This window comes from Hylobates moloch, unplaced genomic scaffold, assembly GCF_009828535.3.
Source record: "Hylobates moloch isolate HMO894 unplaced genomic scaffold, HMol_V3 SCAFFOLD_4, whole genome shotgun sequence".
NCBI lineage: Eukaryota > Metazoa > Chordata > Mammalia > Primates > Hylobatidae > Hylobates > Hylobates moloch.
This window is the reverse complement of record NW_026652279.1, coordinates 110027832-110041499: the sequence shown is the minus strand read 5'-3', so window position 1 is coordinate 110041499 and position 13668 is coordinate 110027832. Positions and strand designations below refer to the sequence as shown.

The 13668-nt window shown below is 35.7% G+C and overlaps 1 protein-coding gene and 1 long non-coding RNA gene across 3 annotated transcripts in view; one reads left to right on the top strand and one right to left on the bottom strand.

Moving 5' to 3' along the window:
* The window catches only part of RB1 (RB transcriptional corepressor 1), a 162489-nt gene that overhangs the window by 77517 nt on the left and 71304 nt on the right, over positions 1–13668 (bottom strand). For both annotated transcript variants that reach the window (XM_058437876.1, XM_032150858.2), the window contains exons 10-16: positions 13156–13265; positions 12157–12234; positions 7251–7338; positions 3661–3777; positions 1027–1083; positions 589–620; positions 432–508 (exon numbers count right to left, since the gene is read on the bottom strand). In XM_058437876.1, the coding sequence (XP_058293859.1) occupies positions 432–508; positions 589–620; positions 1027–1083; positions 3661–3777; positions 7251–7338; positions 12157–12234; positions 13156–13265 (559 nt within the window). The remainder of the gene's footprint in view (positions 1–431; positions 509–588; positions 621–1026; positions 1084–3660; positions 3778–7250; positions 7339–12156; positions 12235–13155; positions 13266–13668) is intronic.
* LOC131383308 (uncharacterized) overlaps positions 6424–13668 on the top strand; it is a 16684-nt gene continuing 9439 nt past the window's right edge. Inside the window, exon 1 of the long non-coding RNA XR_009213259.1 lies at positions 6424–6583. This is a non-coding gene — a long non-coding RNA (uncharacterized LOC131383308). The remainder of the gene's footprint in view (positions 6584–13668) is intronic.

Below are 13668 nucleotides of genomic sequence, written 5' to 3'. Positions count from 1 at the left end.
TTTTTAAAAACACTGTAATTGGCCTTTGTTCTGTTTATCCGGTGGATTCTAGCTTCAATCTTTAGTTTCATAACCATGGAGGTTATAGCAGTGCTTCCATATCAGTAGAGGCCACTCTTGAATACTCCTTTGGCACTCTACAATCTCAAAGGTCTTCGGAGGGATTTCAAAAGGTACCTTTTTTGGATTCAGTATACCAGTATGCTCAGAAGAGGAGCCTAGTGAATATTATCCCCAAGATGGCCTCAAATAACTCAAATAAGCCTCTTAAATGGCTTATAATGACCAATTACTTTCTTCAGTATATAGTGATCTAAAATAAGCATTCCTTCTCCTTAACCTCACACTATCCCTCTCCCCCAACCAAAGAAACACACCACATTTTAACTTTAAATTGAACAAAAATGTTTATTTATGAAAATTTAACTTACTGCTATATGTGGCCATTACAACCTCAAGAGCGCATGCCAATAAAGACATATGAAAAACGTTGTCATTCAGAAGTTTGCTAAAAGAAAAAAAAAAAGATTATAAAATACTTACTTCTATAAAAAGAAAAAATTTTTTTACTAAAAGTAAAAAATTTACCTAAAATTTTGAATGGATAATCGTTCTTCTTCCTGAAACAGATAATTAAAAAAAAAAAAGAAGAAGAAGAAGAAGTTGTTTAATTGAAACCTTATTTGTGTCAGCATTGAATTTTTTTTTTTTTTTTTTTTAGATGATGTCTCGCTCTGTTGCCAGGCTGGGGTGAAGTGGCACGATCTTAGCTCACTGCAACCTCCACCTCCCCGGTTCAAGGGATTCTCCTGCCTCAGCCTGCCGAGTAGCTGGGACTACAGGTGTGCACCACCACGCCCAGCTAATTTTTGTACTTTTAGTAGAGACAGGGTTTCACCATGTTGGCCAGGATGATCTTGATCTCTTGACCTCATGATCTGCCCACCTCGGCCTCCCAAAGTGCTGGGATTGCACGCGTGAGCCACTGCGCCCAGTTGAAATTTTTTTATATTGTTTTTAACTTACTGATTTAAGCATGGATTCCATTACTCGGTAATACAAGCGAACTCCAAGTTTGTATCGCTACAAACAAACAAAAAGAAAAATAAGAGCCTGCTATTTTAGAAAATCACAATTATGAATTTTTTTTTTTTTTTTTTTTTTTTTTGAGATGGAGTCTCACTGTTTTGCCCAGGCTGGCCTTCACACTCCTGGGCTCAAGAGATCCTCCTGCTATGGCCTCCCAAGAGGCTGGGATTATAGGCATGTACCACTATATCCAGCTGACAATTACTAATTGTTTAAAAAGCCTTTTCTTAAAACATACTTCTCACCCTTCTTAGAAATATTGCCGCCAAGACAACAAAAAAGCTAGCTTGTCTAAAACTCACGACTTAAGTATTAAGTGGTGATTAACATTCCCAAGTAAATTAACACGAGGGTAGGTCCAGTACCTGGATTTCCTTAACTCCATTTCAGTTTATATCATTCATACTAAAGATAGGTTATGTGCCCAGTACTATTTTAAGCACTTTATGTACCTTATATAACATTTCTCATGACCTAGGACATGTATTTTCAAGATAGCTGTTTAGGATTAAGAGGACAGTCTTTGTCCATAAATTTAGTAAAACTGACATAGGCAAAAATCAGATCAAACTGACCTTATGAGCAAGAAGTTTTAGCCAAATAACTAGTTCCCATTATTTGAAAGAATAACCAAATTTTAGAGATATAAACACACACCATATTATTTCATTCCAAATTAAGAGCAAAAATCTTATATATAATCATGCACCGCATAACAATGTTTTTGGTCAATAACTGACTGCATATTATCTAACAGTAGTCCCATAAGATCATAATGGAGCTGAAAAATTCCTATTGTTTAGTGTAATGTTGTAGTGCAATGCATTACTCACATCTTTGTGATGATGCTGACGTAAATAAAACTATTGCACTGCCAGTCATACAAAAGTATAGTACATACAATTATGTACGGTACACAATACTTAATAATGAATATGTTACTGGTTTATGTATTTATTATACTATACTTTTTATTAGTTTAGAGCATCCTCCTTCTACTTGTAAAAAAAAAAAAAGTTAACTGTAAAACACCCTCAGGCAGCTCCTTCAGGAGATATTCCAGAAGATAGTATCATCATCATAGGGGTTGACAGCTCTATGCATTTTATTGTCCCTGAAGACTTGGGACAGAATTTGGAGGCAGAAGACAGTGGTATTGTTAATCCTGATCCTGTGTAGGCCTAGGCTAATGTGTGTGTTTGTCTTTGTTTTTGGCAAAAATGTTTATGAAATTGAAAAAATTTTTAAATAGAAAAAAAGCATATAGAATAAGGATTATAAAGAAAGAAAACATTTTTGTACAGCTGTACAAGGTGTTTGTGTTTTAAGCTAAGTGTTATTACAAGAGTCAAAAGTTTTTTACAAACTGAAGATTTATAAAGTAAAAAAGTCGCAGTGAGCTATGGTTAATTTACTAATGAAGAAAGAAAAAATGTTTATGAAATTAGTTTAGCCTAAGTGTAGTATTTATAAAGTCTACGATAGTGTACAGTCATGTCATAGGTAATGTTGTAGGCCTTCACATTCACTTGCCACTCACTCACTGACTCATTCAGAGCAACTTTCAATCCTGTAAGCTCCATTCATAGTAAGTGCTCTGTGCAGGTGTTCCATTTTTTATCTTTTGTACTATATCTTTACCTTTTCTATGTTTGGATACATTTAGATACACAAATGGTAACACATTATGTTACCATTACCGACAGTATTCAGTACACGTGCTGTAGAGGCCTGTAGCCTAGGAACAAATAGGCTGTATCATACAGCTTAGATGTACAATCGGCTATACCATCTAGGCTTGTACAAACACACTCTACCAGGTTCACACAACAAAACTGCCTAATGATGCATTTGTCAGAACATATCCCTGTTAAGTGGTGCGTGGCTGTAGAATCAAAAAGAACCATTAAATATCAATGTTTAAAACACTGATGGCATCAAAATATAACCTCACTACACTGAAATACATGTGTACAGTGGACTCCAGTTTTCCAATATATTTTTGTATATTATCCTCATTAATGCCACACAACAAAGCAGAGCAAATATAGAATCTGAATCGCAGAGAAGTTAAATGACATGTCCAAGATCAACAATGGTAGAACCAAATATAAAGCCAGGGCTGTCACTCCATGGCCCATGCTCTTACCTATTATATTAGCTTTAGATTTCCTGAAATAATAATAATATCACTCAATAATATCACTGACAAATGGCATGTGTAGTCCCATTCACATTAGGATATGCATACATGAACAGTCATACATGTAGAAGTCAAAGCAAAATCAAAAATTTAATATCAAAGATTTCAATTTTTTTCTTAGTTGTATACTTTGCAAAATTTCTACAATGGCTATGTGTTCCTTTATTACATAGTTTTTATAATGGGGTGGGAGGTAGTTTTCCATAGTTTCCCATAAATAGCAGCATACATAGGCAGCAGGGATATAGTATCTGCCAGTATTTTATACTACTAGACAAATACTGTTAGAGTATTTATACAAACTGGAAAGATGCTGCTTTTAACATTATTACTCTATAGTACCACTAATTAAAATGAATTCAAGTTACCTGTGATCCAATTTCGACACATCCCTGTCCCACAGCTTTAGCAAATTTCTCTTTAAAGATGTATCCTATATCCTTCACTCTTTTCAGTATACTTTCTTTTGGATTCACTGTGCAGTTCTTTAGGAGGTAAAAACAGAAATCAATGTCGAGGATACTGTGTAATCAGAATTAATATTTTCTGCTCCATAATATATGACTTTTTAAATTGTTTATAAAAATGTGGAAACACTTCCACAATAACTAGGTAACCACAACTACTGAACATAAGCAGACAATATCATTTCACTGGATGTTAAGGACCAAAAAACACTAGAGTACAACTAAAAAACCCTATTATCTAAATCTTCTGCCACTAGGCTAGAGAAGAGCAAATTTGTTAAGCTTTCCATCCATCAGAAAGAGCCTCATACATTCTCATAAAATATCTTCAATTACGAGTTATATTGGGATGTATGTTGCTTCCAAAAAAGCAAATGAAATAAAACCAAGGCTTGAGCTTGGTATCATTTCCTAATTTTTTTTTTTTTTTTTTTTGAGATGAAGTGTCACTCTGTTGCCCAGGCTGGAGTGCAGTGGTGCAATCTCGGCTCACTGCAACCTCCGCCTCCCAAGTTTAAGTGATTCTCCTGCCTCAGCATCCCAAGTAGCTGGGATTATAGGCACGCGCCACCACGCCTCACTAATTTTTGTCTTTTTAGTAGAGACGAGTTTTTGCCATGTTGGCCAGCCTGGTCTCGAACTCCTGATTTCAGGTGATCCAACCACCTTGGCCTCCCAAAGTGCTGGGATTACAGGTGTGAGCCACCATGCCCGGCCCATTTCCTAATTTTAAAATGTGCTTCGAAAGAGTTATGAATTAGCTAAACCACTTAATTACATTTTCAGAAATACAAGATAGGGAAATTGTTGCAAAAGACGTTCCAATAGATGTATCATTTGGAGTGGGGCTATTCAACTTTAATAATTAAAACACATCACAAGATGATGTATTAAAATGCATATTATAACATTATATAATTCATATTATGATATATAAAAAGTAATCACCGCATGATTCTCATCAGCTACAAAGATTTATTCTATTTTTTTATCCTTTATACATAAAACACATTCAATATATACATTAAAAAATAAAGTTTCTAAAATTAAGATTATGGCCAGGCACAGTGGCTCATGACTGCAATCCCAGCACTTTGGGAAACTGAAGTGAGCAGATCACCTGAGGTCTGGAGTTTGAGACCCGCCTGTGAAACATTGTGAAACACCATCTCTACAAAAATTACAATAATTAGCTGGACATGGTAGCAGGCTCCTGCAATCCCAGCTACTTGGGAGGCTGAGGCACAAGAATCACTTGAACCCAGGAGGTGGAGGTTGTAGTGAGCCAAGATCATGCCATTTCACTCCAGCCTAGGTGACGGAGTGAAACTCTGTCTCAAAAATATATATATAAAAAAATAAAAATAAGATTATAATTTTCATTGTAATGTGCATTATCTGTCAACATTTTCACATTCTAGAATATCAGCAATTCTATATTCCTGAAAAAAAAAAAACAGCACACAAATCTTAGAAACATATAACAAACAAGCATTTCCTGTCATAAAAGAATTGTTGCCAAACTGTCCATTAAAATGTTCATAGCTTCTAAGATTTTACATGGAGGGAAGGTGGTGTTAATTTTAAAAATGAAGAAACGTGAACTAATAAGGAAGTAAAATGAAGGAAAAACATAATGACCTTCAAGGCATGTTCACTTTGACATATGCAGCTTATCATCTACATAATTAAGCTTTTAAGCTTCATTAAAAGTTAAGCTTTAAATTGAGCTCTAGAAAATGTCTTTCACATGCACTCATATGTTCACTGGTGTGCTATTCACAATAGCAAAGACATGGAATTGTCTATGTAAGGGCACTAGGTGCCCTTCAGTGGTGGATTGGATAAAGAAAATGTGGTACTTATACACTATGGATGGAGTACTATACAGTCATAAAAAAGAATGAAATTATGCCCTTTGCAGCCACATGGACGTAGCTGGAGATCATTATCCTAAACAAATTAATGCAGAAAGAGAAAACCAAATACTGCATGTTCTCACTAATAAGTGGGAGCTAAATATCGGGTACTCATGGACATAAAGATGGCAACAATAGACACTGGAGACTACTAGAGGGAGGAGGGAAGGAAGGGAGCGAGGGTTGAAAAACTGTATAAAAACATAAATAAAGATTATACAGTTTCCAAGTTTAAAAAAAGTCGTTGAGGCAGAATTTTTTTAAATAAAAAAGAACTCCTACATACTCCAAATATTGGAGGAAGTATTCAAAATGATATGAGAAGAAAGAGCTTATCATTCTTTTAAATTCTTTCATTATCCCTTGCCAAAAGGTTTAAGTAATTGGGTACATATGTTTTGGCATATATTCTTGAGCTATAGATAACTCATAAACAAAAGCGACTTTATGCATGTTGGACAAACAAAATCAATTCTGAGCCAAAACAATTATGAATATGATGACAGAAATTACTTTGCTAATTCCTGGGGGAACATAGCAAGAGATGACAACAGATTATGACAAAATCACAGGCAGGTTATGGCAATTAATGAATTGTTAACAAGTACAAAAAGCACAGTTGCTGAAATAAGCCAAATTTTAATAAGTCTCCTGACCCTATGTCCAATTTTAGCAGATGAGCATTTCAGTGGGTCCCAACCCTCATCTGAGTTTAAGTAAGGACTGAAGGAGCAAGCAAGCAATATAGATGATAGTTTCATTCTCTCTCTTTCTCTCTCCTTGTCTTCAGGGGAGAGAGGGTAGCAGATGCCTTCAGATATCAAACTCATTGTCTTAGCAGATGCCTTCAGATATCAAACTCATTGTCTATCAGGAGTTGCAAACTACAATGCTAACAGGGCCAGGTAAGAATTGTAAATAAAAATGGGTTAAATATTGGATGAAAAAGATAGTAGGGGTATGGGGAATGTTAAGTCCTATCTAATACTACATTCAAAGAAAAGATCTTAAAAGTAACCAGAGAGAAAAAGATAGATTAACTATAAAGGAACAACAGTTAGATTGAGTGGCATAAGACTTCTTAATTAGCAAAAATGGGATCCAGGTAATGTATTATCTTCAAACTTATAAGAGTCTGAAAAGTAAATGTCAACCTGGAATTGAAGATCCAGCAAAGCTATCTCAAAAAAAAATAAGGATAAGGAAAATTTCAGATAAAAAAACAAAACAAAACCTCAAAAAGTTCATCCCAAATTAATACCACTAAAGTAATTATCAAAGGATATATCTGAAGAAGAAAAAAATTATCTCAGAAGTGAGGCATAAGTTGCAAGGAAGAATGGTGAGCAAGGCAAATAGGTAAACATAAAAATTTTTCAAATAACACTGTATGAATAAAACAATATTACTAATAATATATAATTTATAGGATTAAAAAAGCAAGAAAAGATTATGCATAGCTACATGTTAGATAGGAGATGAGTATTTTAAAAAGAACTCAGTACTTTAACTTTTAATTTCAAGTTTCTTTGCCAAGATATTACAATAAATAATGTTTCATATATGGCTTACGTTAAAATAGGAAATCAGATTTTCTGAAGGTTGATCACTTGCTGAATTTAAAATCATCATTAATTGTTGGATAGTGGTCATAACAGTCCTAGAGGGGATAAAAATAGGAAAATGTGTTAAGCAATGAAGGGAGAAAAAAAGAAAAAATGAAATGTTTTCCATCTCCCAAATTAAATGTATCTTCAAATACACTGCCTCCCACTTGTCTTTACATTCCCTCAAATAAGACTGTGGTTTATAAGTAATTACATATTACTTAAATCTTTAAGAAAATATGTATTCATAATCAATAAATTTATAGTTATAGAACAGATATACTTATTTACTAATAAACCTACATGTCAATAAAGTAGTGGCATTATTTTTAGGAGAAACTATATAAACTGGCTACAAAATGGTATTGTTTTAAGAAAACATTATTACAACCAAATATTAAACATTTTCAAATTAAAGACAATAAGATATTTAGCAACTCAAGTAAAGAATCAGATGATTCTTCTTTACAGAGACCTTCAAGAAGAAAGAATACTAAGATCCTGTACATTTAAAAATCACCATTTTCACAGCATAAAATTAGGTCAATCTCTTAAGATCTTGTTAATTCTATAATTTTATGTGTGTGTATTATGAAGGGGGCAGTATATGGTAAATATCAATGTTACAATTTTGGAGTAGCTGAACATTTGGGACACTTTAATTATGCAAAGAACTGTAGAATGTTTAGGGCTGAAAAGATCCTCAACTATTATTTAGTAAAATATGCTCAGTGTTCTCAGCTAAGCATGTCTAAACCAGTATTTACACTTCCTCATCTTTCTTTTCTTTTTCTTTTCCTTTTTTTTTTTTTTCTTTTTGAGAAGGAGTCTTGCTCTGTCACCCAGGCTGGAGTGCAGTGGCGCAATCTTGGCTCACTGCAACCTCCGCTTCCCAGGTCCAAGTGATTCTCTTGCCTCAGCCTCCTGATTATCTGGGATTACAGGTGTCCACCTGGGCTAAGTTTTGTATTTTTAATAGAGACGGGGTTTTGCCATGCTGCCCAGGCTGGTTTCGAACTCCTGCCCTCAGGTGATCCGCTCACCTTGGCCTCCCAAAGTGGGATTACAGGTGTCAGCCACCACACCCAGCCTCGTCTTTCAAATATATTGCAACGCAGCTTCTATATGCTTCTGTGTCCACTAATCATATTTAAGCTACAGTGATTAAAGCCACAAATGACCAACTGGTAAATACAAAAGACTTTTCTCATTTGTTCTAATACTTGACCTTGCTTGAAGCATTTGACACTGTTAGAGAAATACTTGCTTTTAACGAAACTCCCTCCCTCCCTCAGCTTTCTTGGCTTCACTCTGTGCACTCCCCAACCATACTTTCCCATTCTCTAGAACAGCAGTCCCCATCCTTTTCGCAACAGGGACTGGTTTCATGGAAGACAATTTTTCCATGGACCACGGAGGGTAGGGGGAATGGTATTGAACTGTTCTACCTCAGATCATCAGCCATTAAATTCTCATAAGGAGCACACAATCTAGATCCCTCACATGCGCAGTTCACAATAAGGTTCATGCACCTATGAGAATCTAATTCCACTGCTGATCTGACAGGAAGTAGAGCTCAGGCGGTAATGCTCACTTGCCTGTCTACCACTCACCTCCTGCTATATCACCCGGTTCATAATGGGACACAGACCGGTCTCTGGCCCGGGATCTAGGGACCCCTGCTCTAGAACCTAACAATTTCTATCTAGTCCTTAATGCTAGCATCCTTTAGGCTTCAGCCCTTAGCCACCCACTCTTGCCATTATGCACCCTCCCTTCAAGCAATCTCATTTTTTTTTATGGGTTTAACGCCCCCGATGATTCCCAAATCTATAGAAGGCTATCCTACTGCTTACTAGATATCTTCTTCAGAAATGCCTCAAGAACAACATTCTAAGTATGAATTCATCAAATATTTATCAAATCTGTTATTGTTCCTTCATTCCCACCACTATCGTTGGTTCAGATCTTTAAAACCTCTCAAGTAAACTGCTGCAACAGACAAGTCCAGAGATTTTTATACACTATGTCTGTGGTAGTAAGGCCTAGGCATATTCCTCAGTGGAATGGGACACAAAATTTTTAAAAAGAAAAAACAAAATTCCTCAGGTTATTCTAATTTGCACACCTGGTTAAGAACCACTGAGACAGACTGACAGGTCTATTTCTCACTTTTTCTTATTCTCCTCAGCCTATGCCCCCACAGACTATTACCATGTGAACTTGCAAAAATTATGTCTGATTTTATCCTTACCCCTGCTTAACATCCATTTATAGCACAGGCTATATCATGCACATGCTACAGTCCAAATTTGTGAGTATGGCATATAAGGCCCTTCATATCTAGTACCCACTCTCCTCTCCTGTGACTTCCTACTCTCATTTTATAGTCAATCAATACAGAGCTGCTAATAGTTCCCCAGACACATTGTGTTGTGTGATATTGTGAAATAGATGTTTGGTCTTTGACCCCATATCCTGACATACAACTCCTAAAATACTTAGAAACTCCAGTGATGTCTTTTTGTGTGCTAATGAATTGACATGGCTGGCAGCCCCTAGGAAGCTTCTGGATGGGGGCTGGTCACTAGAAAGCCCGAGGCAGAGTTAGAGGGTTGGAACCTTCAGCCCCAGCCCCCAACCTCTGAGAAGGGGAGGGAAGCTGAAGGTTAGGTTGATAAATAGCCAATGATTTAATCTGTCATGCCTATGCAATGAGGCCTCCATAAAAACCCAAAAGGGCAGGGTTCAGAGAACTTCCGGATAGCTGAACATGTGGAGGCTCCTGGACGGCTGTCCGGCCAGGGAGGGCATAGAAGCTTCCCATCCCATCCCCCATACCTCATCCTATGCATCTTTACATCTGTATCCTTTGTAATATCGTCTATAATAAACCAGTAAACAGAAGTGTTTCCTTGAGTTTTGTGAACCACTCTAGCAAATTAATTGAACCTAAGAGGTGTCATGGGAATCCCAACTTGAAGCCCTTTGGTCAGAAGATCCAAAAACCCAGACTTGCAACTGGCATCTGAAGTTGGGGCCAGTTTTGGGGACTGAGCCCTCAACCTGTGGGATCTGACACTATCTCCAGGTAAGCAGTGTCAGAAGTAAATTAGAGGACACCCAGCTGGTGACTGCTGCAGAGCTGACTGCTTGTTTCTTGGTGAGGAAAACTTCCCCATATGTGCTCACAGAAGTCTTCTGTGTTGATTGTTGTCGGTGGTGTGACAGCAGAGTTTTCTCCACTTACATGTTTCACACTTCCATCCTTTTGAACATGCTGTTCCCACTCCCTAAAATCTTTATCCTGTGACACAGGCCTTTGCATGTTTCAAAATTCAGTTCAGACATTGCTTTATAGTCCCTTCTGTGTCATCTCATTATCTTGTCCAAAGCATATACTATATTTATATGAAAATGTATTCATTTACATATCTATACTGTCATTTGAAATATATTACTGATTGCCTACTATGTACCAAGTTTTATAACAGGCCCTAATTATTAGACCGTGAACAAAAAAGTTATGGTCTCTGTGATATGGAATTTTAAGGCTATTTTGGGTATTAGTAAAAACAAGCAAACACAAATGAATCTATTAATATAAATTGGGATACATGCTATAAAGGAATGGAACAGGATGCTATGAGAAATAATAAAATACTTCAGAGAGAAATATCTTTTCAAAAGCAATATTTGTGCTGAATGAAGAGTAGCAGTTGGTAATCCATGGAAAGAAAAGGAGGAAGTTTCAAGAAGAGGGAATATCAAGTACGAGGGTTTTCAAAAACTTGGAAAGCCCAAGAAACTGAGGGAAGGCCAATGTGTGGCTAACACAGAGTGAGAAAGAAAACAAGATGAGGTTGGAGAGGCAACAGAAACCAGATAATATAAGATCTTTTAGGCATTGTTAAGGAATTTGCACTGTATACCAATTGCAATGGGAAGCAGTCAGAGGGTTTAACAGCAAGGTGAACGTAACTGATTTACATTTCTAGGAGAAATTCTGGGGGCTCTATGGAGAATAGCTTTGATGGTGAGGAGACAGGAACAGTGATGAGACCAGAAGGAGCAAGATCAGGTAGTAGGCTACTGCAAAAAATCCAAGAGAAAGAGAACAATGTCTTGGACAAGAGTTGTGAGAGCAGAAATGGAGAAAAGTAGATGGACTCAGGAAATATTTTGGAGGTAGATTATTCAACAAGCCTTGATAACAGATTTTGATGTGGGAAATGAGTGAGGAAAAAGACATAAAAAATGGTTCTAATCCTTTAAGGTTGTATGCAGATCAAATAGTGATACTTTAATTTTTTCTTTTTTATTTACTGAAATGGAATACATTCCTATTTTAGGTTATATTCCTTAAGAACAGACAAAACTAGGTCCAACAACCATATCTTCAGCAACCAGTAAAATGCCCAGCACACACAGATTATATATATACATTTTTTTTCTTTTTTTTTTTTTTTGAGACGGAGTTTCGCTCTTGTCACCCAGGCTGAAGTGCAAAGGTGCGATCTCAGCTCTCTGCAACCTCCGCCTCCCGGGTTCGAGCGATTCTCCTGCCTCAGCCTCCCGAGCAGCTGGGATTACAGGCACACACCACAACCCCCGGCTGATTTTTGTATTTCTAGTAGAGACGGGGTTTCACCATGTTGGCTAGGCTGGTCTCAAACTCCTGACCTCAGGTGATCTGCCCACCTTGGCCTCCCAAAGTGCTGGGATTACAGGTGTGACCCACTGCACCTGGCCTTCAATATATATTTCTTACATGTATGTATGAATACATAAAGAAACGTGAACAAATCTGAAACACTATAAAGCAATGAATAACAAAATTATAATATAATTAAAGGCAGGAAAACTCATACCTAACTGGAGTGTGTGGAGGAATTACATTCACCTCTTCATCAAGGTTACTTTTTCGTGGTGTTCTCTGTGTTTCAAAACTAAATAACAATAAGCGAAGTCATTCACATACTGAAAATTTACAATTTGTGCTTTATGCATCAAAAAAGCAGTATAATGCTTCTGTTGTCTCATAAAATCATATAAAATGATAATTCAATAACAGATAGGATAGAAAATAGATGACCCAGCTGCTGCTTAAATAAAATATTTTTCACTACTGTTTTTAATTGTGGGTCTGTTTCCATTATGTTTATGACAAAGAGGTATACCAATCATTAAGTATTTTTTTAAAAGTGAAAGTCAGAGGCTTTCTCCCTGGTGGTATTGATAACCAAGTTGTTCAGTATTAAAAAGCATTAAAACTCAAGTTTTTCAATGCATTATTCCTTCTAAAAACTTTATTTCCACTTAAATAAAATTTAAAACATTTTACTGTGTTTAACTTCTAAATTACGCATATTTTCAGTTTCATATTAAAAGAGTTCATGCTAAAGGCACAAAATTAACTTTACTTATGATCAGTCAAAAATTTTAACAATCTCTCAACCATTCCAATTTTAGGTTTCTACATGATAATAAAAGAGACTACACTTTTGTATTAACTTTTTTTAATAAACCAGGCAGGCAATAGTATATGAAAGGATAGAAGTAAGATAGAGATCACTATTTGAAGAAACTAATTACTTTAGCCATTATCTTTTGGTGCACATTTTAAAAAATTATATTCAGTTAACTATAAAAAGGTAACTGTTATAGGACACACAATTCACATTAAATCTATATTTGTAGATAAGTTATATGCTTAACATACTGTTAACCTTTTCTTTGTATAAAGACATTTGAAAGTAATTTGTTATAAATGATATCTAAAGGTCACTAAGCTAAAAACTATATAATCTACCTATATCAGTATCAACCTATATCTAAAGCAAATCAATCAAATATACCATGTGCAATACCTGTCTATAGAATCAGTCTGAAGAGTTTTATCATGATCCAAAAATAATCTTGCATCTAGATCTTTATTTTTAAGATAAATTTCTTCATATCGTTTAGACAGACTTTCAACCTTGAAAGAAAAAAGTCACTGACAATTATCCTTTACATGTCATTACATCTATCAGCACACAGAGGCACAGATTTCATTAAAGAATTTTTGTATAATATACATTTAATTTTGCAATATACACTGAGTCCGCATGCAATATAAATAAGATCTATCTAAAAGTGAGGTACAGAAAATTGCAACATTTGTTCAACTTTGATTTTAGGTCTATTTCATGCATAGAAAAGATTTATTAGAATTTTATGTAGACAAAGATAGCCAATGCTACAAAACAGTACCTAAGATAAAAATAGGTATTATAGTAACTGTTTAACTGCCAAGATCTTCCAAACATCCCATATATGCTTTACTTTTAATCTTTTTTTTTTTTTTTTTTTTTTTTTCGATGCGATGGAGTTTCACTCTT